The 26,234-nt window shown below is 41.9% G+C and overlaps 1 protein-coding gene across 4 annotated transcripts in view; it reads left to right on the top strand.

The window, feature by feature from the left end:
- The window catches only part of SMAD9 (SMAD family member 9), a 74,919-nt gene that overhangs the window by 41,397 nt on the left and 7,288 nt on the right, over nt 1–26,234 (top strand). For all 4 annotated transcript variants that reach the window (XM_045978142.1, XM_045978144.1, XM_045978143.1 and 1 more), the window contains 4 exons: nt 5,378–6,015; nt 12,211–12,474; nt 17,936–18,157; nt 25,133–25,389. In XM_045978142.1, the coding sequence (XP_045834098.1) occupies nt 5,604–6,015; nt 12,211–12,474; nt 17,936–18,157; nt 25,133–25,389 (1,155 nt within the window). In that variant the 5' untranslated portion in view covers nt 5,378–5,603. The remainder of the gene's footprint in view (nt 1–5,377; nt 6,016–12,210; nt 12,475–17,935; nt 18,158–25,132; nt 25,390–26,234) is intronic.

Here is a 26,234-nt window from a genome sequence, read left to right as displayed (position 1 = left end):
TAACACATTATGTATATATAATAATAGGGATAATAACAGCCAATTATTTTCTAGGTAGACTTTTTTTGGATCTGTTTTTATACTTCAAAAGCACTTGTTTTATACTTCAAAAGCACCATATTAATTACTAGTATACAGAAAGTGTTACAAAAGTAGTCAAGGAAACAGCCTTTTCCTTTAAGAGATTAAATGTTCCTTTGGCAAGTGTGTTCAAGTTCTGAATTTGGTTCATAAAACTGTTTTACAGAAGGGATACCATGGATTAGAGGGTCAAATTTATAAGATTAAAATATAAAAAAAAAAAACCAAAGCAAATAATGAAACAGTAACATTTTGTCACGGTGAGTATTTCTGGAGTCGGCCCTTGCAGAACAGACCAATGCCTCCCGATCCCCTGGGCTGACAATGGCATCCAGCCTGGTAGATGATGTAGACTTTTCTTGGCCACACTGACCAAGAAGCTGTGCCCATGAAGGATTGTTCAGAGCTTCTTTGTATGTAGTGCTTAAGCATGCTCCAGGGCAGATAGCCAACATGTTCATCTAAAATGGTAATTTTTTTTGAATTTTGTTTTCTTCAGAATTAAAATCACCAATTGAATCTTCTAAGGGGGCCAGTAAGTAAAAATAATCTCAGTAACTGCTAACAGGAGTTTGATTTAGACTGACAGATTACAAATGAATGGTTCATATCTCCCAAACTGTTTTCCAGCCTGGCAAAGTGGATTTTAGTGTAGAATTGTGTACAGTTAAATCACGGTGTATGCATGTGGACAATGCTGCTCTTCTTTTAAGTGGTCCTGTTTAAAAACTTGGAAATGAGGAGTTTTTTTTGTTCCCTCAGTGGGGTCTGTTATAAAATTCATATGCCTGAAAAAGAAAGTCCTGTTTCGTGCTGTGCATGAAGTGGACCACATGTGAACCAGAGGAGGGATGGACATAGTGCTTTTGTCCTTCCGTCCACAGAAGGCAAGCTCTAATGGCCGACAGATAGCATTTGTGGAGAGCTGGGGTGATGAAGGCCTTGAGGAAGGCGCTGCAAGTGATGTCAAACACAGTAATGCCAAGCATACATTTTCACTCTTATTCCTTTGCGGTAATAAAAATAATGCTAGAAAGAGACAAAAATCTGGAAAGACAAGTGAAAAATCATGTGGTGTTGGTAGATGACACTTTCTGTGAAAAGGGTCAGTTTGACAACTGTGGAGGGGGGAATGTTGTTTTGCTCCACTCTATGCAATACAGCTTCACGAGTAAAGGTTTTGGTCTCAGACTGGACTATTCTGGGTGTCGGTTGCGGGGAGTAGCAATGTAGCGTCAGTAGCAACTAAATGAGTCACACAGTCCCATGTGGCAGGTACAGCCAACAGCCATGGAGTCATGGAACTATAGCTCAGACAGACCCTCCCAAGGAGGGTGAGCACCCCACCCCTTGATCAGCAAAGGAGGAAATGAGGGGGCTCAGAGAGACCACATAATTGGTTTGTGGCAAGGGATAGAGAGTTTTCCTAGGAAAGTGAGAATTTTTTTTTTAAAGATTTCATTCATTTATTTGGCAGAGAGAGATCACAAGTTGGCAGAGAGGCAGGCAGAGAGATCGAGAGAGGGAAGCAGGCTCCCTGCTGAGCAGAGAGCCCGATGCGGGACTTGATCCCAGGACCCTGAGATCATGATCTGAGCCGAAGGCAGCGGCTTAACCCACTGAGCCACCCAGGCGCCCCAGGAAAGCGAGAATTTAACTGCAAAAAGAATTAGTAGAAAATTATCCTAATCTGCCAAGTTAGTTTTTTTTTAAAGATTTTATTTATTTATTTTTAAAGATTTTATTTATTTATTTGACAGATAGAGATCATAAGTAGGCAGAGAGGCAGGCAAAGAGAGAGAGAGAAGAGGAAGCAGACTCCCCGCTGAGCAGAGAGCCCGATGCGGGGCTCGATCCCAGGACCCTGAGATCATGACCTGAGCCAAAGGCAGAGGCTTTAACCCACTGAGCCACGCAGGCGCCCCTCGTGTAGCCACCTCTGGCGTCTCGCTTCCGCAGCTCTCATTAGATGTTGCAGAAATTATCTGGTCAGGATTTTGTTTATAAATCCTTGACATGCATTCATCTTTAGAGTCTGTTTTATTTCATTCTTCTTTGTACTTTGTATAGGAATAGAGCAACTACATGCAATATTAACAACGCCACTCCTATTTGTGGAACCGCTTTTTAATAACCTCCCTGGGAGTGTTGTCTTTTACTTATAGGGTGAGCCTGGGCAGTGGTGTTTTCAGGAGGCCACAGTAAGTTTGAGCAGATAGTCTATGGGCATTTAAATTATCTGACAGTGGAAAGCCGTTCTGAGTCATGTTGACACTCCTAAACAAGCTTGCATGGGGTGGAGGGGACGAGGTGGCTGCGCTGTTGATGTCGGGGTGATGGCCAGCTGGAAACAAACAAGGGGCCCTTTGTTCTACTGGTGGCAAAAACTTTATGTGAGTGAGAATGGAACAGCCTTAATGAGCCTGAAGTGGCGACCTGGACAAATAGGAACTGAAGCCTTAATGTTAGTGAGAATCCAAGTCTGATTCCCTTTTTGAGTTTCCTTTTTCTATTAAAAAAATGTATCAAACATAGGAGCAAGTGTAGAGAATATTGTTTGAACGTCTGCATGCCCACCCATTGCTTTAGTAAATCTTAACTTTCTGATATTTTCTATCCTCTTTCTTCCCTACCCAGAGGCTTTTATTAACACATTTGGTGTGAAATACTCCGAAATTCTGAATTTGACTCATTGGGGTCTCCCTCTATGCCAGGGCCTCTGTGTAATGGGACAGGCGCTGGGCCTTATGGCAATAAAAGCATAGTTTTGGAGCCACTATGAGGCTATCATAAAGATTCAGAATGTGGCAGTGAGATCAGACCTCAGAGCCAGGGTTCCGCAGACCCTTACGTTCTTGACAAGTTTCGGTGTTGCCCCCAACGGATGAGGAGAGATGGTGGCCCAGAAAGTCACACACCAAAGTGAACAGAAAACATCTTTTCAGGATCTCTGGTTTAAGGGTAGTGCTTTTACAATTCCGGATTGTAACCCACAGTAGCAAACTGCATTGCGTTGTGCATTGCAGATTGCTCAGTGACCCTCAGCATAAGCGCGTGTGTACTCGTACACACACAGAACACACGTCTGTGAGTGAGGGTGTTAAACAGTGTTTAACTGTGAGTGAGGGTGTTAAACAGTGTTAGACAGTCTAGTCTATTTTGTTGTACAAAAGCTATTTTGTTTGACTAAATTGATTTCATGTGTCATTAATAGGTAGGAACCCGTGGTTTAAAACAACAGCAGCAAAGCCCAGTTTAGAGAACCGTTATTTGTCTCATGGAGCAAACATTTTTTGAAGGGTTATTTGGTTTAACTCTGCTGAATATTTTGTAAAAGCTTTTATGTATCCCTGACTTAAACTTCAAGCTTTATTTCACAATGTACTCATGGAAGTCCCATGTAAAATGAAGCAGAATTCAAAGCTCTTTGGGGGTTCAGGTCATTCTGCACTGTGTTACTTCTCTTTCAAGCTCCTAATCCTCTTCAGCCATTGCTTTAAGGCAGCCTGTCTTGATTAAATAAACAGACCTTGAACACGGTGACTTAACTATTTTTTATAAATTCATGATCGTTAAGCCACAAAATCAACCTTTCCAAATAAAACTGAGCATAAGTCAAACTGCCAAGTGAGAAAACACAGCTATCAAGCCCTCAAGTCTCCTTTGCCTCAGAGTTTACCTCTATATTCAATGCTAAAGTCTATATGAAGAACAAAGTCATGCGGGTGCTGCTTTATATTTATTAAACTCATCAATTTGCTTGTAACCAGGCTGACATCCTCCTCCCCTGGGGGACCTGACAACTCTCACGACAGCAGAGGTTTCTGTAGCACCTTTGTTGGGAGAAGTTTATATAATTGTACTCGGATAGGTACAACTTTCCCTCCAGGGAAGTGGAAGAGAAAATGATACTTACTGCATATCAAATAAGCAATCGTTGGAGATTTTGCGCTAGATTGATTCTAACATACTGAGATGAGTTTGCGTGCTCCAAAATGTTACCAACAGACACTTTAAACGTTAATAAGGTAGCCGGTCTCCAAAATCTGGAAGAAGGAGAGGGTTTTGTTTGCGCCAACTATTTCACAGAAGAGGAAGTGTGGTTCTACCTCAGGAAATTTAAATGGGACTGTTGAATAATGAGGAAAGAATGTCTCCTTTGGATGACAGGGTGAAGAAGTATTCAACTGATTTTCAGGCAGAATAACAAATGTGACAACAGTACTTTTGTGTACACGTTTTTGGTACCGTGAGTATGTATAACTTCTAAAAAAAAAAAAAGACAGTTCTCAAACTTTTTGGTTTAATGACGCCTTTCTCCTCTTAAGAATTATTGAGAACGCCAAAGAACCTTTGTTTGTGTGCTTTATATCTATCAGCCTTTATCATTTTCGGAATTAAGACTGAGAAACTTAAACATATTTATTGATCCATTTAAAAAGAATGATAAACCCCTTATATATTAACAAAAACATTTTTATTTAAAAATGATATTTAAAAAGAATTATTAAAAAGACTGTTACGGTTTCATATCTCTGCAAATCTCTTTAACGCCTGGGTTAAGAGATGACACTTGGATTCTCATATCTGTTTTTGCATATCATCATTTGTGATATATTTTTTTAAGTTGAAACACGAAGAAAATCTAGCACACACAGATATGTAATTGGAACGCCCCCTCATGGGAACTCTGGTCCTTTGAAAACCACTGCTTATAAAGTAGTTTGTACATAAATGGTGAGATTATTAGCGTCCTAATTTTTTTTCTATTCCATTTATATAATTTTCCAACAGTGAAGATGGATTACTTGCACTAACTCTAACTGAGAAAGGAAGAAGCATGAGCATGTTGTGGAAAGATTATAGAGGCCCTCAAAATCCAGGGAGAGAAGTTTATACTTGGGAAATGAAGGAGTCACTGTAATTTCTTAAACAGGAAAATGACTCGGTAAAAATTGTGTTGGGGAGTAAATGGATTAGAACTGGAAGAGAAGAGCTACTTCAGAGGTTGTTGCAGTAATCCAGGAGCGTAGTGTGGGGGACGAGCCCTCACATGTTGGCGGAAACGGAGAACTTTCAAAATCTGAAAGGCACTTTGAAGGCAGAATTACCAAGACTTGGGTAAGGGGATAGTAAAGAGGGAGGAGTCAGAGATGACTAAGACTTTCCAAGTCTAAAACATCTGAAGAGTATTTTCTTCCTTATATCCAATGTTTAATTTTTTCTGAAAATTATCCTGATGAAGCTAAGTAGAATTTTGTCTTGTTTTGATTTTGTTTTTGTTTTTGTTTTCCAGAGTTGGCCAGGCCCTTGTAGGGCCTTGGGAGAAAGTCAACCGAGTTCCCAAGCTGAATCGGTCAGTTACTTGCAGAAGAAAAGAAAGACCTATGACATCCCTGCAGAGTTTGTACCTATGACATCCCTGGAGAGTTGCTTGCTACATTCTTCCCTCAGGCCCTGCAGGCAGTAACGGGCGGTCTGTCCAGTTCCCGTTGGCCCTGGACGCCTGCAGTTCCCCTCTTATGCACTCCAGCACCCCCATCAGCTCCCTCTTCTCCTTCACCAGCCCAGCAGTGAAGAGACTGCTAGGCTGGAAGCAAGGAGATGAAGAGGAAAAGTGGGCAGAGAAGGCGGTAGACTCCTTAGTGAAGAAATTAAAGAAGAAGAAAGGAGCCATGGATGAGCTGGAGAGGGCCCTCAGCTGTCCAGGGCAGCCCAGCAAATGTGTGACAATTCCCCGGTCTCTGGATGGGCGGCTGCAGGTGTCCCACCGCAAGGGTTTGCCCCATGTTATTTACTGCCGCGTGTGGCGCTGGCCTGATCTCCAGTCTCATCACGAGCTGAAGCCGCTGGAGTGCTGTGAGTTTCCATTTGGCTCCAAGCAGAAAGAGGTGTGCATTAACCCCTATCACTACCGCCGGGTGGAGACTCCAGGTGAATTTTCTTCCCGATACCATCCTTTGTTTTAAAAGTTGAGGAGCTGTTTCCCAGTTAATGAGGAGCGATGGGGCGTCAGCTAGACAAGACCCATCCCCAACATCACCAAAAGAAAGGAAGAGGGGATGGTTCAGTTTTGAGGAAGTAATCCAAACTTCTGTAGTCAGAAAAATCTAGAAAGAAGGTAATTTTAGTATACATGTAAGTTTTGTGCGATTTTGAAAAATGAAGTTTGGATGTATTTTGGAGTTTATCATCAACAGGTTTTTCTAGTTCTTGGGGTATTTGAAGATCTTAATATGGCCTTGATATGATTAACTGTAAAAAAAAAAAAATCCTCCTTCCCATCCTGTCTCCCTCAGTGAAACTGAACTAAGCTAAAGAAGGTTTTTTGTTTTTTTGTTTTTTTTTTAAGATTTTATTTATTATTTGACAGACAGATCGCAAGTAGGCAGAGAGAGAGAGAGAGGGAGATGCAGGCTCCCTGCCGAGCAGAGAGCCCAGTGCGGGGCTCGATTCCAGGACCCTGAGACCATGACCCAAGCTGAAGGCAGAGGCTTAACCCACTGAGCCACCCAGGCCCCCCCTAAAGAAGGTTTTTGCTGCCACTTTCCGTAAGCTCAGATACATGGAAGTATCTCCTTCCTGGGTCTGCAAACAGCCAGTAAAAGAAGTGCTGGAAATCTTTTCAGGGAATGAAAGCAACAGGGGCTGGGAGAGACTGGCAATTGTTCTTAAGCGTGGCTTTAAATACAAGAAGATATCATTCTGAAACCTGTCTTACACCCATATGTGTATATGGACACACATTTTTGTGTGTCTTTTTGAAGTCTGGAGTTTACCTTTGTCCTTCACACTGACTGGAACAGTTGGAGTCCATTCCTCTCGGACTGAGTGTTTCTGTGGCTGCTAGGATGCAGATTTAATAGAAGCTTCCTCTCCCTGTTTGGCTGTTTGCCTCATCCCAGGAGACCAGAGGGCTGGCCCAGGAGCTCTGGGAATGGCCCATGTCCATTAAAAGATGGTTCTGTCTAGGCATGCAGGCCGTGGTGGGGGTCTAGCCTGCTGCCTAGCTCCAAAAATCAATTAACCTTACAGCAATGGCGGAGAAGTTGTGCTCAGCTGCAGGTGGTCTTTGTGAGGTGACTTTAGGCTTCCAGATCTTGCCATCCTATTGTAAAACTGCCTGGGCATGGACGCTTCTCACGGTCACTTCATCCCAGGATTTGTCCCTGTATGAGACTGTTGAGAAAGTGCTGGTAAATCTGATGGGTTTCCACTGGATCTTGCAGGTCTTAGCCTTCTTCTTTTCTTTCCTGCTTCTCTCTGGATTCTCTGCATACTAAAAAACGTCATCCAAGGGCGCCTGGGTGGCTCAGTGGGTTAAAGCCTCTGCCTTCGGCTCAGGTCATGGTCCCAGGGTCCTGGGATCGAGCCCCATATCAGGCTCTCTGCTCAGGAGGGAGCCTGCTTCCCTTTCCCTCTCTCTGCCTGCCTCTCTGACTACTTGTGATCTCTCTCTCTGTCAAATAAATAAATAAAATATTAAAAAAAAAGTCATCCAGGTCCGAGTTTAAGACAATGGTTTGATACCTTTTTTGTTTCAAAAATTTGAGTTATATTAAGCATTTAGAATATACCCAATGGAAAAATGTTCATTAAGAAATCATTTCTGTCTTTATGAGGAATGTAGTTGTAAAACGTACATTGCAAGAAGTATCTTGTTAAATGTCTCTGGCTTTCCTTTTGAATACTAGAAAACCTAATTTTATTTTTAAACTTTTAAAAAAAGATTTATTTATTTGAGAGAGAGAGAGAGAGCATAAGAATGAGCAGGGGAGGGGCAGTGAGAGAGAGAATCCCAAGTGGACTCCCAGCCGAGTGCAAGTCCAACGTGGGGCTTGATCTCAGAACCCTGAGACCACAGCCCTGAAATCATGACCTGAACTGAAAGCTAGAGTCAGACACTTAACCAGCTGTGCCACCCAAGCACCCCCAGAACACCTAATTTTAAAGGCTTAGTTTGTGTCTTAGTGTATGCAAGTTTCTTTTTAGAAATGATAATGTGAATATTTTTACATATGGCAGATGGATTTCATATCATAATATTTTAGGTTTGAGTTTCCAAAATGAAAGATGGGTGGAGATTGTGTTAATTTTAAGGTAATATTTAAGCCATCCAGGATTTTTTTATTCCTAACTTTGTTTTTGTTTTTTTATTAGAAAAATCAAATTTGTACTTAGCTTTCTGGCCATGTTTAAAGTAAATATTTTGAGAACAGTGAAGGTGCTAATATCAAGCAAGTTTACTGGGTTCCTAGTTATCATAAAGCTTAATTAAGTTTTTTTGCATTTGAAATCTCATTTTTTTGACAACCTTCCCCCATTTTAGGAACACTGAAGGCTGCACTCTGATTTTCTTTTTACTAACACAACCTTTTATATCATTTATTTAAGTTCTTTCTAACTATCTGTAGTGAAGGACTCGTTTTAATTTTTGAATTTTCAATCCTTCAAATATCAGTACTTTTGTAATGTAAACGAATTATGTGGCAAATGAAATTTTAAGAAGACAAAAATAAAAAGTCAAGTGTAGGTTTGCTTTTTTTTTAAACTATAATAAAATATTTTATATCTGCATTTCAACAGATATAAAATTACCCTGTCAAATTGCTAAATTTAATAAGTTTCTAAACAGTTCAGTCTCAACCTCAATTCTGTATTTTCCTTGACTGGCACCTAGCAGCTGGTAAAGTGTTACCAGTCCCCAAATCTCACTTTGCATGGCTTGCCTCTAGTAGCTTCTAGGCAAACAGTGTTTTTGTAGTGTGTGATGATTTTACTCCATGCAACTGAAGTTTACTTCAGGAGTATAATTTCTTCTCTACATAAAATACCCACATATAAAAACCACATGAGTTTTGAAAGAGATACAAAATCTTTTTCAGCTCTGCTATGCACCCCATATGCGGCAGGAGTAACTCCTGCCACCGTTCTCTCCCAAGTGGTGCTTATTTGTTAAGATAGTGTTGTATTTAAAAGGTGGCATAAAATTGAAACCAATGTCTGTAATCTTACTACGTCATACTTGTAAGCAGCAGTTACGATCTAGAAATAGAATTTAGTAATTAGGAATAGCTATTGCTATGGATTGAACATTTTTGCCCCCCCCCCCCCCCCCCCCCCCGGTTCATATGTTGACAACCTAATGCTTAAGGTGATAGTACTAGGAGGTGGGGGGGAGTCGCTTTGGGAAGTGATTCAGTCATGCAGACAGACCCTTACAAATGGGGTTAGTGTCTTTATTAAAGAGGCCCCAGAGAGATCCCTCATCCCTTTCCACTCTGTGAGGCACAGAAGGTCCCAGTCTGTAGTCTCAAAGAGAGCTCTCCCCAGAATCTGACCATGCTGCACCCTGATCTTGGACTTCCGGCATCGGAAACTGTGTGAAATAGATTTCTATTGTTTATAAGCCACACACTGTATGGTATTTCTAAGTCCAGATGGACTAGGACAGCTATGTTTTGAGTGGAAATATTTAAAAATATCACCAGTGCATATCTAAGGTAAACTAGCCAGTCAAGCTGAATGCCAGCGGGGATGATACCATTGGTTTTCTTTACAGAAATCACTGCCTTTGGTTTTACGTGGGTGGTAAAAAATACATTATCAAGACATTTGTTTCAGTAAAGGAAAACAACCCCCCCTTTTTTTTTTCTTTTTGGTGTCTCAGATCTTTGGCCCATGAAGAAATAGAAGTTTCTGCCTCTGGATTTTATGAGGCATTATATTTAACAATGTTAGAAATACACTATAGATATTTAACACTATAACTGAAGTTACAGAGATTATTCCAATTCTTTTTCATCCAAAAAAGAAAAATGAGTGTTTGTTTTGAGCCTTGTTAGCATTGTAATGAAGTGTCGTTGCAGAAGAAGCCATGTACCATGGACTCTGTTGGGCACCCCCCCTTTTCGGGCCATATACCATGGACTCTGTCGGGGCCCCCCTTTCATGAAGCAGGTCATCTTTTTGTTCCTCCGTACTCATGGAACACATAAAAGGAAATTATGGCTTATCATCCACCTCATTTTTGGATGATGATGTGGAGGGTTCTGCAATGTCATACATTATACATGTAGACACGTGCACTGGCTTTTTAAGGGGGAAGAATTCATTTGTTTCTCTCCATCCTCAGCTGGGGTGGTTTAGTTTTAAAATTTCATTTACCTGTTTGAGTTTATTTTCTAACTTGCTTGTTAGGAAAGAGATAAATGGATGATGGCGGAGAAGTGGTAGACTTTGTGATTGATGTTATTTTATCGCTGTTGTTGTCTTCTGTTTATTCCAGAACATTTAGTTTTCATCAGAGTTTTTATCAATACTTGCATGTGATAGCAAATCAGTAATATTATTTTTTTTTTTAAGATTTTATTTATTGGGGCACCTGGGTGGCTCAGTGGGTTAAAGCCTCTGCCTTCAGCTCAGGTCATGGTCCCAGGGTCCTGGGATTGAGCCCCACATCAGGCTCTCTGCTCAACGGGGAGCCTGCTTGCTCCTCCTCCTCTCTCTCTGCCTATCTCCTCTGCCTACTTGCAATCTCCATCTGTCAAATAAATAAATAAAAATCTTTAAAAATAAAATAAAATAAAAGATTTTATTTATTTGACAGACAGAGATCACAGTAGGCAGAGAGGCAGACAGAGAGAAAGGAAGGGAAGCAGGCTCCCTGCTGAGCAGAGAGCCCAATGTGGTGCTCGATCCCAGGACCCTGGGATCATGACCTGAGCCAAAGGCAGAGGCTTTAACCCACTGAGCCACCCAGGCGCCCCACAAATCAGTAATATTATTAAAAACAAGAGCTACCCCATCCATCTCCAGAAACAACTTCTCCTAATCATTCTTGGTTAGTTCTTTTGCTTGTTCCCTCCATTGTTACTAAAAATTATGGAGATAACTCTAGATAATATATTTATACATGTAGACAATATGTTTATACGTTAATTACTAAAAATTATGGAGGTAATCCTATAAAATATGCTTATATTTCTGTTTCTGAACTTTCGCCTTCAGGTAATTTCATTGACTAATACAAAAAATGAGGATTTAACTAATTTATATTAACTTCTTTCTTCCTCTTTTTAAATCTCTGATATCTATCTTTCAGTTTATTTATTTATTTATTTTTTGGGGGCTCTTGTATTGATTTCCATTTTGACAGCTGGGGGTCAGGATTATTTTCCCTTGGAAGAGCTTTGCAACTGCCTTTGACCACTTCCTCCTTGTTTTCTCTGCTTCTCTTTCTGGAACTTACTTAGGTCACAGGTTGTACCACATTTATTGATTATCTTCTTTCTGCCAGGCACTATGACACTTTAGAAGTCAGTAAGAACTAGGAATGCCTGGATAATATTATTTTGCCCTTGAAAATTGCATCCATTCCTAACTTTTTGTATAGAATCAGGATCAAAACCACTTTTTTGTTTTTAATGTGGAACCCAGAAAAAAACATACATAGGGCTTTGTTTATTTATAAGTTTTTTTATTGATGCTTATCTTTTACTGATTCACGTTGTATTACTCTCTGTTTATCTTTTACTTAGTCATTTTTAGGTACCTTTAAGAGCTTTCTGATAAAGACAAGTAGTTTTTTTTTTTTTTTTTTTAAACTTTAGCAGCACTAGGCTGACTATCTGAATAATTCAACATGGTCTCTGAAAGAAAAATATTCTGGGCATCACTTAGAAACCAATTTTGCCTTTTAAAAAAACCAAACCACTTTATTGGCAGAATCAAAGGGAGACACAAACAATCAGTCCTGCAGAAGGCCAGATAATAGGGCAGCTCTGGTAATTTCTGTGGTAGGAATGAATAGGCAGTCTCTTTAGTGTGCTGACCTCAGAATGATTCTCCTCTAAACTTTTTACTGTGAAACTGTTTAATATTCAGTTTGCAAGAGTGTTTAAGTACTAAACATTGGTGTTTAGTTTGCTTCACCAGCTCACTTTCTGGGAAATGATGGAACCTTAATTGACAGTTTTACAATAAGCACAAAGAATGGTGGGTGGGCAGTTCCCAGAAAACAGTTTTAGCATGAAGAAAACGGGTAGACACAAACAGCAAGCGTCCACTGGATTTTGTGCCGAGGAGCCAGTGCTCAATTCTAATCCACTGGTTCCTTTCTCATCCTAGTGCTGCCTCCCGTCCTTGTGCCAAGGCACAGTGAATATAACCCCCAGCTCAGCCTTCTGGCCAAGTTCCGCAGTGCCTCCCTCCACAGTGAGCCTCTCATGCCGCACAACGCCACCTATCCGGACTCTTTCCAGCAGCCTCCGTGCTCGGCCTTCCCTCCCTCTCCGGGGCCTGGGCACGTGTTCACACAGTCCCCGTGCACCACTGGCTACCCTCACTCCCCAGAGAGCCCCTCGGAACCAGAGAGCCCCTATCAACACTCAGGTCAGTGAAAGCCGCTGTCCGTCTTCGTGGAGTTTGACCCGACACAATCAGTTACGGTGGGACTGTCATAATTACAGTCACTGTTACTCACATTCATATGGAGCTTTGCCGTTTACATGCCATGTCCTGTGGGCCTTCGGACCCCCCCACCTCTAAGATTAGGGCCAGTTGGGAGCAGTTATCCTGGAGCTACACATATCTTTGCTCTGGTTTCTGGTTCTCATCCTCTGGAAGATGCTAAACGGATTTGAACAGCATCTCTGGAAAAAAAATTTCCAGGGATTTTTTTTAAGGTAGCAGAAATAAGATGATTAAATACTTCTCTAACCCAAGGAGAAAGACTTGGCCTGAGGGTAAGCAACGTGAGGGGTCCACGCTTGGCCTTTCCTATGGCTGTCTCTTTCAGTAAACACAGGGAGTCCTGGCCTCCAAAAGATGAAGGCTTAACGTCCCCGGGACAGAGTTGGGCCCCACCCAGCCCATGCTTCTCCTTTCCTGCTGGGTGAAGCCAGCACAGCATCTTGAAGACAGAGCTAGTCAGTAAACGTTTGCTGAACTGAAAAAGCCAATGGAAGGGACATCCCGTGCAAAAGGGAGAATCAGGCACATTGTCACAATTGCACATGCTGCCGCTCCTATCAAGTGGGTCCAAGTTAGATCATGAAGAAGAGATTTATATGCACCTCTTGAATGTGAGATGAATCATATCCTGAGCGACAAATTCTTAGAGCCAGCCTAAACTCATCTGGCGCTAAATGTTGCAATCTGCCTCATTCATGTGTTCATATATTCCTTTATTTAATGGATATATATTTTTCCATGCTTTAACTTCACTTTATTCATGTGTGACACGTACATCCATGTTGAAAGCCCCCAGGAGGCCTCATTTTTAAGTAAAAGATGTTTTATAAAACCCAGCCTAATTGTTGTATATTTAATGGATATTTATGGAACACTTATTATATACAAGCATTGCCTTGGGGAGCTGGAAGGAGAATTCAAAGATGGGTAAAAAACGTCCCTGTCCTCACAGAACTTATAAAATGTGGGAAGATAGAAAAGGAGGTCCCCCCTCCTTTCTGAGTTATTCAGTTCTGCCTTTTGCTCCCACAGCAATACAGCTGCTATTTTCATGTGCATCTACTATTGCATTTATCACACTACACTATGTAATTCCTCATTATATATTCCGCCCCCATTCAACTGCCAGTCATCTTCTCTTTTATATATGTAGCGCCGATCCTAAAACACAGTGTTTGCTCATCAGTTGATTGCAGAGTAAACGAATCACCACACACGCATTTGGAACTGGGTCAGAGCCTAGGGTTATAGCTCTTGATGTTACTGAGACAGTAAGTAATGGCTGAGCACCTACTAAGGGCCAGGCACTGTGCTGCTGCGAGAGGTACGATGATGATTGAGTCTGACAAGAGTCTCTGACCTTCAGGAGACGGTAGCTGTTGAGAACAATCATGTAAGTAAGCAATGAGGCTGTCACAGTCCGGACAAGTAATGATAAGGACCTGAACTAAGAAAGGGATGTGGGGAGGGGAAAAAGACAATGAATTTGAGGAGGCAGACTCAATAGAACTCGATGCGGGGGTGAAGGCTGAGACTCTGGGAGGGAGCTCAGGGGGGAGGAGATGGTTGCTGTCTTACAAGGAGCTTGGATTCACCAAGAGAGGGACACAACAGGAAGAGAAGTCATTTGAGGACAGAGCCAAGGTTAAGGGACAGGAGGATATTATGTCACAGAACACCAGTTTACTTGAAACATATCTGTGCTGTAAAGATTGCCTGTGCTGACCTTGTCTTCCTGCACTGGTGAAACCCAAAGGTTGATATTTTTTCCCCCTCTTCCCACCTATGAAGGACAGACCCCAACACCTCTGCAGAAGCTGGTTCGTTTTCATGGAGGGAATGGTTCTTTTAATTTCAAAGAAAATAATTATTTTCTGAAAGATTAACAGCAAAATACAACCTGCAAAACAGACCCGTAGATAAGTGAGACTAAAAGGACATTCTGAAATTAATAGTTCAGCACCTTATTTTTTTTTTACCAGCTTCATTGAGATATAATTAGTACGTCACACAGTTCACACACTTACAGTGTGCAATGTAGTGGTTTTCACGGGTTAATTTTTAAAGTTGTGGTAGGATATATATCTCACAGAGTTGGACATTTTAACCATTTTAAGTGTACAATCCCGTGGCACTAAGTGCATTCACAGTTCTGGGCAACCATCTCCATCATCTGTTTCCAACATTTTTTCATCCACTAAACAGAAACTCTGTACCCATTAGCAGTAGCTCCCAATTCTTCCCCCGCCCTTTCCTCCTGCCCCTGGCAACCTCCAGTCCACTTGTTGTCTCTGTGAATCTGCTTATTCTAGGTACCTCAAAGAAATGGAATCATACAATATATGTCTTTTTGTGTCTGGCTTATTTCAGTTAACATAGTGTTTTCATAGTTCAACTATGTTGTTAGCCTGTGTCGTTTAGTTCATTTTTGTGACTAAACAGTAATATTCCAAAACAAAGATACACCACATTAAAAAAAATATTTGTAGACTGATGGATATTTGGGCTATTTTCCACCTTTTGGCTGGTGTGGATAATGGTGCTCCAAACACTAGCAGGCAAGCATCTGCTTGAGTCCCTGCTTTCAGCTCCTTTGGGCATATGCCTAGGAGCAGATATGGTGATATGGTAACTCTGTATGCAGTCCCTGACTTTTACAGATAGACGTACTCTGGGACCTGCAGAAGAGCCACCTTGCTCCATAATTTTTCACCAGGCTCATAGTTTATTTTCCCACAGGAAAACGTCTTACCCGTGGTTGCACAATGTGGTCTGCATTCGAACTGCCAGCGGTGCCTGGGGAATGTTCATGGCCACATCCAGCTGTTGATCTCCAGACTCAAATTTCTGAGGGTGGGACCAGGAAACTGCATCTTTAACAAGTTTCACTGGTGACTTTGATGCACGCTTAAGTGTGGGAACTACTTGGATGGACAAAATTCAGTTCAACAAAGGCAGACTGATTCAGCTTTTTATGCCACTGAACACTACCCACTGCTAACGTAACAAGAGGATTCTGAAGTGACAGCAGGAATGTATACAGGAGGAATCAGTTATTCTGGGGTTCTCACTAAAGAGGTTTTCCTCTGCTGCAGGAGTTTTTATTGTGTTGTGAACTACTTTCTCCTAAGATCTTATCTACCGAATGCACAGCATTTGCCTAAAGCATGATCACTGCCTGATTCTAGGAACTGATACTTGGGGAGAGGAGCCCTTCTCCGCATGCCTTGGGCACAAGGTTATAATCAGGTTTCCGCTGTTGTGCGTTTTGGAGGCACATTTGGAACTATCTCAGACACCGCGCATCCCTGCGGTCATTGTACCATCCATGGCAACAGAGGAATTGAAATACTAAGCTCAAAGATGGTTTAACTTTCTGTTTTGAAAGCCGGGCAACCGACCCCTGCGCTGTTGAGAAAGCTAGGAGAATAGCTCCTGGATTTGAAAATCTTATGAAGTCGTTGGAACTTACAACTCTTTAGGTAACTCCCAAGTCAGAGGGAAAACTAATGGACCGTTTAGTGAGGATGTCAGGACAACAGATTTCTTACAGTGTCACTGCAGAATAGCCTGATGACATGACTGGTCTCTGTGCGCCAGGCCCAGGAGTTTCACAGCGAGGAAGGCTGGAGCTGTCTTAGTGTGATGTATCAGGTTTACTGCTTTCTTTTAGTTGACACACCACCCCCCTTATCAGGCCACAGGAACCCAAAGGACCCAGAATGGCTGACTCTGTAGATGCCACAGCTGATAGTCATTTAGTGCTGTCAGTGCCTAAAGGAGGTAAATTTGTAGATGAATAGCTCAATGAAGAAGCTATTTTCCAAGAGCATTTCCTATTACCCCCAAAACAAAACAAAATTAAAAACAAACAAACAAATCAAAACATGCTAGCCTGCTATTTCACATGTCTTTGAAGAGGCAGAGAGCATGGCTTTGCATTCTAACTTTGGCATTCCTCATCACCATAGAGTGAATGTTAGTTTGTCATCCTGGTTACTAGAGTAAGTTAATTTTTTATTCTAACCTAACATTTAGACGCTTGTAGTTCTTGATGTTTAGTACAGAAATGGGTGTTTAAGTTAGCAATTTTATCCCCATTGTGTTTACAGTATAGTTTTATAGTGGTGTCTTTGATTTAGCTTAGAGGGGCGCTCTACATAAATATTACATATATGCAAATATGTAAATGTACACAATATGTAAATATACATAAATATGTAAATAGGGTTTGGATAAATATGTAAATAGAGTTTTTACAGAACTTTATCTGTTTCTTAAAATAGGCTAGGTAAATAAATGTTGCTCAGTTTTAATGTTCATGTAAGCCACATGGGGATCTTACACAAAGGCAGATTTTGGTTCCTTAGATCTGGGGTGGGATCCAAGAATCTGCATTCCTCACCTGCTCCCAGTTGATGAGAGTCTACCGTTCAGGAACCACACTGAGCAGAGAGGGTCTAACAGAGCGTACGATTTGAAGTCTGTAGGGGTGAAGTCTTTTATAAGTACAGGTCCTTTTGTAAATCAAATAATAACCCCCTAATTTATGTTTCATATATTTATGTTTCAGTGCACATAGGAACTCACTGTAGATACAAGAATTACTAGGATAGTCAAAGAAAAGAGCATGAATATAATCAGTCAAAAGACAGAGAAAGAGTGTGCGTGGCAAAGAAAGAACTCTGAACGTTGGTTGGTTACTGGCAACTTAATTACTTTGAAAAATATAAGGTGAAAACATAACGTTCATGCATTTCCTGATGAAACACGTGCTGTCTTTAAAAATATCTTATGCCGTATAAGTACTCCATATGTATACAATGGAGAATGTGATTCTATCTATGTAGAAGTTTTTCTTCTTTTCTTTCTTAAGTAATTTTAAGTCCTGTCCAGTATTTTTGATTTGGCTTTCATCATATCCAAACTTATTTTTTCAGCCTTAGTTTTTTGGAAAATGATACTCTTGTCACCGGCACTCTGTTCAGTCCAGTGACAGTGATATGTTATCTTTAACATGTGGAGAGGAGGCAACCTGTCCCCTTCCCTGGAGCTGTCTCCTCTCCGGGAGATGGAATTTACATTAATCTGTTCATACTGTTGTTTGTCAGACCCCCTTAGTACTAATACATATGAGTACAAATGCTCTAACCATGGGAGAGTCACGAGGATTGTGGCCTCTGTGCCACACGTGTGGTGACCAGATGAGCTCCCCACACAGATCTTCCATCAGGGGACATGTTTGGAGAGATCACAGAGAGCATCTTTGTCTTGCAGTCACCTCTCCTGGTTAAGAGCATGAATGTTGTCCAGGTGGGATCATGAGAGGGGAAGCCAGAGACGACGGGAGTGATGTGCTCTCTGGTTCTTTTCCTTCCAGACTTCCGGCCAGTTTGCTACGAGGAGCCGCAGCACTGGTGCTCAGTCGCCTACTATGAACTCAACAACCGAGTTGGGGAAACGTTCCAGGCCTCCTCCCGAAGCGTACTTATAGATGGATTCACAGACCCTTCAAATAACAGGAACAGATTCTGTCTGGGACTTCTTTCTAATGTAAACAGAAACTCAACAATAGAAAACACCAGGAGACACATAGGAAAGGGTAAAAGCAAATATGTCGTTCATTTATATGTTCTTTGGAGCTAAAACGTGGGGAGAGAAACAAGCCACGGATTGGCCACGTAACCCGGCAGGATGGTCGCAGGCTCGTGAGCCAGCAGGAGGCCCGAGGCTGCAGGGTCGGGGTCTCTCTGCTTCTAGGGTCAGCGTAGCATCTTTCAGAGGGTGGATTAGGATAAGTATTAAGACAAAAGTGGGGGGCGCCTGGGTGGCTCAGTGGGTTAAAGCCACTGCCTTCGGCTCAGGTCATGATCCCAGGGTCCTGGGATCGAGCCCCGCATCGGGCTCTCTGCTCAGCGGGGAGACTGCTTCCCATCCTCTCTCTCTGCCTGCCTCTCTGCCTACTTGTGATCTCTGTCTGTCAAATAAATAAATAAAATCTTAAAAAAAAAAAAAAAATAAAAATAAAAAAAAGACAAAAGTGGTAAGACAAACAAGAGGATAAATGTGAAAGCAGGATGAAATTACTAAATAGAATTATCATGAATTATTTTCGAATTGCCTAAAGATGCTAAATAAGAAAACTGCAGAGGAGGAATTCTGGTAGGGGATTATATTATACCAGGTAAAGTGACCTTTGGAGACTTAGAAGCTAGGTAGTGAAAATCATGACAATTTATGTAAGGAAACCTTTGGTAGCGATTGGGGTTCTGCTGTGCTCAGGATTGTTATGAAGCCAAATGGACACAGGCCTCCGTGAGGTTTGGCCAATGAAGCTTTGAAGCCTTTCTCATCAGTGTGATCAATGGTAGAAAATCCCAGCTGAATGTGAGCCCTCACTGTGTATCTTTAACTCGTCTTCTTTATATCAGAGTAGCTGGTAGTGTTTGACACCTCGTTGTCCACTATTCTGTCAGACTGCCGTGGAATCATAGTTGTATGGAACCTTTAGAGTCATTTTCTCGTCCCTCTTTCCATCCAGCCCTCAGACCACCTCAGGAAGGTAGACACAAATCTTTTCCTTCAAATTTCAGGGGAGATTCATTATTGTACCTGGTGATACATTCTAATATTCTTCCTAGCATACTTCCTAAATGTCTCTGTCATACAAAACCTACAAGCCGTTGGTTAGAAACAGGTTGAATTTATTCATCGATGTTCTTTTTTTTTTTTTTAAGATTTTATTTATTTATGATAGAGAGAGCTAGCGAGAGAGGGAACACAAGCACAGGGGAGCTGGCGAGGGAGAAGCAGGCTCCCCGCTGAGCAGGGAGCCCGATATGGGGGGCTGGATCCCAAGATGCTGGGTTCATGACCTGAGCTGAAGGGAGATGTTTAATGACTGAGCCACCCAGGTTTCCCTTCATTGATGTTCTAATGGTGATATTTATGTTTATTTATATCCTATATTTTTCCATAGTGGCTTTGAGATGGCTTATAGGAAAACTTTGGAGTGAAATGATAAATGGAAAGTAGAAAATCAGGAACAGGGGTTTGGGGGCAGCAAGGAAGGAGAATGCAACTAAAGGTTAGCATTGTGGCTGCGATTAAAATTGTGCTCTAGGTTTTCTGACAGGGAGGTCAAAAAATGGAAACACAACTATAATGTAATTTTTATCCCAAAGGAAGAAACATAGCCATTCTTCAAAAGAAATAATACTTTCCCTTTGACTGAATTTTTAAATTTCTCAGATACTACAGCTTTACTTTCAAATGGTTCTTATAAGAATCTTCAGGTGAAATCTCAAGGCAGAATAGTACAACATAATATTGTGGGGCTGGCTGTGTGCTCAGGGGCTTTCCGGACTGGTCTGCATACGAGACTTCTGCTGATGTCACTTGGTCCAAAGATAGAATTCAAACATGAAAGGAGTGTTGAATGCCTTCTGGGAATCTTTCTGCGAATAGCTCCTTGAGGGTGCTGCTGATGCAGACATGGGAGTTGAGGTTCTGTGTGTTCCTGCCTGAGAGCTAATCCCCAGGTTAAGAAACCATAGGAACAAGAGCTAGGACTGGCAGCCTTTTATGAGAATTACGAAGTCCACCTAAGTACTCACTGAATGGAAGGGCCCTCCACCCTCATGTGGTTCCCAAGGCAAAGTCCGTTTTTTCAGAAAGCTGTTTGAAATTGCTTTACTGAGAAAATAATTTTTTTAGAGGAGATATAAGCTATGCCATAAAGCATGAGGAAAAATTAGCATAGAATATTTTTAAAGGAAGAGCTGTCAGTCTTTTATGAGGTCAGGGACTGCTTCTTAGGTGCTCCTTTGGATTGTTTGGTTTTGAGCAGCATGGCTTCCTGGAACACCAGCCTGAATAAATTTGCAGCAAAATGCCTCCAATCATTAGTGAATAAGTTAACTTGTTCTTTGGAGTTAATTAATCGAGACACTTAGATTTCAGAGATAGGCATTCATCTCACAAATCTTTATTGAGAATCTATTCTTAGCCAAACTGCCCCACTAGGGATGCCCATTAGGGATGCAGCAGTTGGAAACAAAGAAACATAACAAACAAAAACAAACAATAACCGGCTTTCATTTGTTACACATAACTAAGGAAAGACAGAAAAAGAGTAGTGTTATATGTCTCTAAGGATTTGTCTAGAGGAAAACACAGGAGGGGAAGAGATGGGGGAGAGCTTGTTAGGAAGTAGAACGGAATAGCCAGGGAATGCTTTCCTGACAAGGTGACATTTGAGCAGAAAGAAAAATGCGATTAGTCACATGGAGGGGGAGCTTTCAAAGCAGAGGGAGCAGCAGGTGCAAAGGCCCTGAAGCCTGCCTGGTATATATATTGTAAGAACAGCAGGGAGGCCAGGGTGAGTGGAATAAAAGGATAAGAGAATGGGGAAGTTGTAGAAGAGGAGGGAGAAGACCAGGTCACAGGAGTTTACAGATCTGAATTTTTGCTTTAAAAGGATTCCCTGGCAACTGCAGTAAAATTAAATTGTTAGCGAGGGAAGAGAGAAACATTTTGTTTTTTAAAGATTTCATTTATTTATTTGACAAAGAGGGAGATAGCCAGAGATGGAACACAAGCTGGGAGAGTGGAGGAGGGAGAAGCAGGCTTCCCGCTGAGCCAGGAGCCCTATTTGGGCTCATCCCAGGACCCTGAGGCCAAGACCTGAACTGGAGGTAGAGGCTTAATGACTGAGCCACCCAGGCGCCCCAAGGGTGAAAGGTTTAAAAACACACATGAAGGAGAAAACTGAAAGGTATATAACAAATGTTAGCTTTGATTATTTCTGGGCTGTGTGTTTGTGGATGAGTTTTATTCTCTGCATCCCCGTATTTCCCTAAATTGTCCCTCCTGGGCTTTCTTGCTCATGTGGGGATGGAGGCGGTGGGACTTGGCCTGACAGGGCAGGCCAGAATTGCTACAGTGGTGCTGAGAAACATCACAGGGGTGCAGCCCAGACCAGCAGAAAGGCTGAGTGAGTACTGAGGTGGGCCATTCTCTGTAGTACAGCACCCACCCACCCCCCACTGTTTGTTCATCATATTGTCCAAACAGACTTAAAGTTTTCAGATTCAGATTTGGGGAACTGACCTTGCCACCAGACCAGTGAAGGCTCTGTGTGAATTGTAAGAAGCCCCTTTCTCAAGAGAAGTTACTGCCATCTTCTGGAGAAGCTTTATAATGATGCTATAAATCTTGGAAGTCTATGAAGCCCACCCTAGAATTGTGTAGTGCACAACAGTGGGCACCATCCTACCGAAGGCCTGTCTCCTAAACCAAAGCCCTGGTGTGGATCTGGAAATTTGTGCTTTTATATTATTACTTTCCTCATCATATGTTAAAACATTTTTTATTTTGGAAAATGTCAAACACATACAGAAGTGCACAGAATCGTGTAAAGAATATATCACCCTCTCCAGCTTTTGTAATGATTTACAGTCCATGCATTCTTTTTTTTTTTATATCAAATAATATTTTATTAAATAGCCTAAGAACAATGTGGGCACTGAAAAGAGGAAGTTAGGGGATGCTGCTATCTGAGTTCTGTTACAAAGGTGCCATTAGCCCACTAGGATTTTAACGCCATCAATTCTTTTTGTTTGTTTGTTTGTTTGTTTGTTTGTTTTTGGTCCCGTTTTCCTTTTGGTTCTCTGCTTTTCTTATTTTTTTATTATTTTTTTATTTATTTTTTCAGCGTAACAGTATTCATTGTTTTTGCACAACACCTAGTGCTCCATGCAAAACGTGCCCTCCCTATTACCCACCACCTGTTCCCCCAACCTCCCACCCCTGACTCTTCAAAACCCTCAGGTTGTTTTTCAGAGTCCATAGTCTCTTATGGTTCGCCTCCCCCTCCCAGTCCATGCATTCTTACCCTCCACAGTATTTTTGCAAGAGTATTTTAAAGTAAATCTCCAACTTCATATCCTTTCATCATAGATTTGAGTATTTATCTATCTATAGAAGGGATTTCTAAATAGAAGTATCATTATTACACCCAGGAATAGGCACTTTCTTAAAGCTCTAAATGATCCTGATATTCAGCCATGTTTTTAAAATGGTATATGGAGGACAGGGCAACAAAGGCAAGGCAAAGATGGATTACAGACTCACGGTAAGGTGTTGAGCTCGAGCCAGGAAGTTTGGGATTATTCTAAAGGGAATGAAGAGGTACTCCTCATGTACTTCATGTGCTCTTCAATGAAGAGGTACCTCTGAGCAGGACTACGGAATAATGAGATTTACTTTCTGTGCTGAAATTTTCCCTCCCTCCCAGTCAGCAGGGGAACCTATGTGCATTCCTTCCACTCTGGGACTCAGCTTTCTCTTTCTTCTGATAGATCGTCTCAGCAACCTAAGCAACCTGCCTTCCTCCCTATCTTTCCTGTCATTTCTCTGTCATTCAAGACTGTGGATGAGGACCCAAAGGGAACACGTTTGCAGTCTGACTTGGCAGACCCAAATCAAGCCCACGGTGCCTCCGGCCTAAGTAACCGTAGCACAGGACTCCATACTCCCTCATCTCTTAGAAGGTGGGCGGCAGTCACACACAAATGGGAAGCCTGGATAGAGGGATGCAGCCCAAGAGAAGTTGGAAGAGCTTGCCTGAGGACCGCACTGCCTGGTTCCTCTTTGGCATCTCAGGAAGGGCATTATCCTATTGCTCACAGTTCTTTTTGGAGATTTTGAATCTAAAATACAAGTCATTTAAAGCCATGGTTTTGGTTTATCAAGTGGATGCAAATAAAATCATTTGCTTACTTGACTTTTTTTTTTTTTAAGATTTTATTTATTTATATGAGAGAGATCACAAGCGCTGGGAGGGTCAGGGGAAGAAGCAGGGAGCCCTACACCAGACTCAGTCTTGGGACTCCAGGGTTATGACCTGAGCCAACGCAGTCACTTAACCAACTGAGCCACCTGCACACCTTTGACTTTTCTTTCTTCCTTCCTTCACGGTGAGGTTGAATTCCACCCTTGTCCTACTGTTCAGAGCCAACTCCGGCCTCCGTGTGCTCATCCCATTGGCTCTGGCCCCTCTTTTTGCTCGGGACACTAAACTCCTGCCTGTCTGCCCAGCCTCTACTTCGCTTTCCTTATTCTGCCAACTATGCTTTGGTTGCAGATAATACTTCCACAGGATTGAAAATCTTCCCCTAAATAAAGACCAAAGTCAGGTAACAAAAATCCTATGGATTCTACTTAGTAGGTTCCGGGAGGATTATAAATTTGAAGGTCATTCAATTCAAATACACCCTGAACACTGGGCGGTCTCATTCTCTGGCTCTTTCCCACCAGCTCTCCCTCTTTTTGAACAACCATAACCACCGCAGGGGCGGCCCTCCCCGGGAGCTCATGGGGGACTGGGAACGGAGTCTGTTTGTATTTGCCCCAGCCTCACCTCCAACATGTCAATGCAGCCAGATACCATATCCCAGCCAAGAGGACCCTCTTGCCTGCTTCTCATGGCCGGGGCTGAGGGTGCCTGACCCCAGGCTGTTCAGGGAGAGAAGGGACGTGAGAAAGAAAAGGGAGCAGAAAGTTGGGAGAAAAGGAGAGGAGATCCAAGATATATCAGTCTCCGTGTATTCTGGATCATTTCTATGAACACTTTGTGACCCCGTGACAATTGTATTTACCATCACGTTGACACATAATGCTGGAGAATTTTGTTTCTGCTGAAAGGCTGGAGGAAAACTATGCTGGTATTTAATGTTCACTAGACTGGAGCATCTTTGTTTTATCTAACGCCAGTCTCTTGCTATAAATATATGTTAAGTCTTAAACCCAGAGACCTGGAGTGAGAGAGTCAACTCAGATTTAATCTGGAATGAAAATTAGTTTGGGCAGCACCAATCTCAGGATGGTGTTTTGCTTTTTAAGTCCAAAAATGTGACGCAAAGTAAAATAAGCAGCATTTTGACTGGGAGTCTTTATATCTGAAAAGGTGACAAGAATTTCGTTGTTCTTGAGTAAAATATAGGCATTATTTCTATAATGCTAAGTGACAAGCTCTAAAATGAAATAAATCTCTTTGAGGTATTTAAAAAGACAAATGGATTCATAATTGTTGTTAAAATGTAAACTTCAAAAAAAAACGTAAACTTCACTTATTGTTTCCTCTGAAGCGGGTTTAGTGTATGCGCTAAAGGGGTAAGTAACATTTCTTTGATATTAGCTGTGCCCAATTTCTATTTTTTTATTGATACATGGAACTGAAGGATGCTTTCTGCATTATGTATTTATTTTGCTTCTAATATTATGAAAGTGAATAAGCGTGAGCTCGAGAGTGACAGAAAGCAGTGCACGACAGCCTCGGCAATCGTTGTAAACATGGGGTGCAGTCCGCTCTTAAATGGACTCATGGAAAAAAAAAACCCACAGCATAATTAGAACAAGTGGGCGTTTTGATCACTCTTTTACTCTGGCTGGTGATATTAAAATTAATTTCACGGGAGATAGTCACATACCACGAGGTTGCGATGAGAAGGGAATGGTGTGAATCCGAAGCTAATCACGATGCTGGTGCTCGAGGGACCTTGTTTTTACCTCGCAGGTGTGCATTTATACTACGTCGGGGGCGAGGTGTACGCCGAGTGTGTGAGCGACAGCAGCATCTTCGTACAGAGCCGGAACTGCAACTATCAGCACGGCTTCCACCCAGCCACCGTGTGCAAGATCCCCAGCGGCTGCAGCCTCAAGATCTTCAACAACCAGCTCTTCGCCCAGCTGCTGGCGCAGTCGGTTCACCACGGATTTGAAGTCGTCTATGAGTTAACGAAGATGTGCACGATCCGCATGAGCTTTGTTAAGGTAAGGATGCTTGCTTTCAGACAGTAAGATAGAAGAGGACAAACAAAGTAAAACCCACCAACAAGCATGCTTTGGGTGTGTGGTGTCTATACCGCCCATTCGAGTAGGAAACAAGGTTGTTGTTGCTTTGGGGGTTCTTTTGGAACTCGGTTCAGGTATTTCTAGGAAGAGCTCCTCCAGGAGTATCCGCTCTCGTTCAGCAGTTACACGAAAATTCTTTTTTTTTTCTTTTAAGATTTTATTTATTTATCTGACAGAGACACAGCAAGAGAGGGAACACAAGCAGGGGGAGTGGGAGAGAGAGAAGCAGGCTTCCTGCCGAGGGAGCCCAACACGGGGCTCCAGCCCAGGACCTTGGGATCATGACCTGAGCTGAAGGCAGCCACTTAACCGACTGAGCCTCCCAGCGCCCCTAAGGAAATTCTAAAAGATTTTACTTTTGAAGGAAGGATTTTTTTCATGCGGAAGATAAAGTGACAATGATGATTTTATAGGATTTAATGCCACAAAGTTTTTTTTTTTTTTTCTCATCTCTCAAATTGCTGAGCACGTTGTCTCTCAGTAAATGTTGAATTTATCTGATTTAAATAAAACATTGCTCTTACTCTTAGAAAGCATACAGGTCAACAGAAGAGATCGTATTTATAAAAAAGCTACAGAACAGACAGTAGTGTCTCTAATACAAGCTGCTGTACATTAAGTGCTATTATAAAGGCATAAACCAATTGGAATGGAAATATTATGTTGGGTATGATTAACTCTGAGCGAGTAGTAGCTGTTCTGTTTATGAATATTTATTGAATTTCTCGAATTAGATCTTACTAACGTTGATGTGAACGCTTCGG

Source organism: Meles meles, chromosome 14 (genome assembly GCF_922984935.1).
Source record: "Meles meles chromosome 14, mMelMel3.1 paternal haplotype, whole genome shotgun sequence".
Taxonomy (NCBI): domain Eukaryota; kingdom Metazoa; phylum Chordata; class Mammalia; order Carnivora; family Mustelidae; genus Meles; species Meles meles.
Note: the sequence above shows the minus strand (reverse complement) of the source record. Positions and strands in the feature narration are given on the sequence as shown.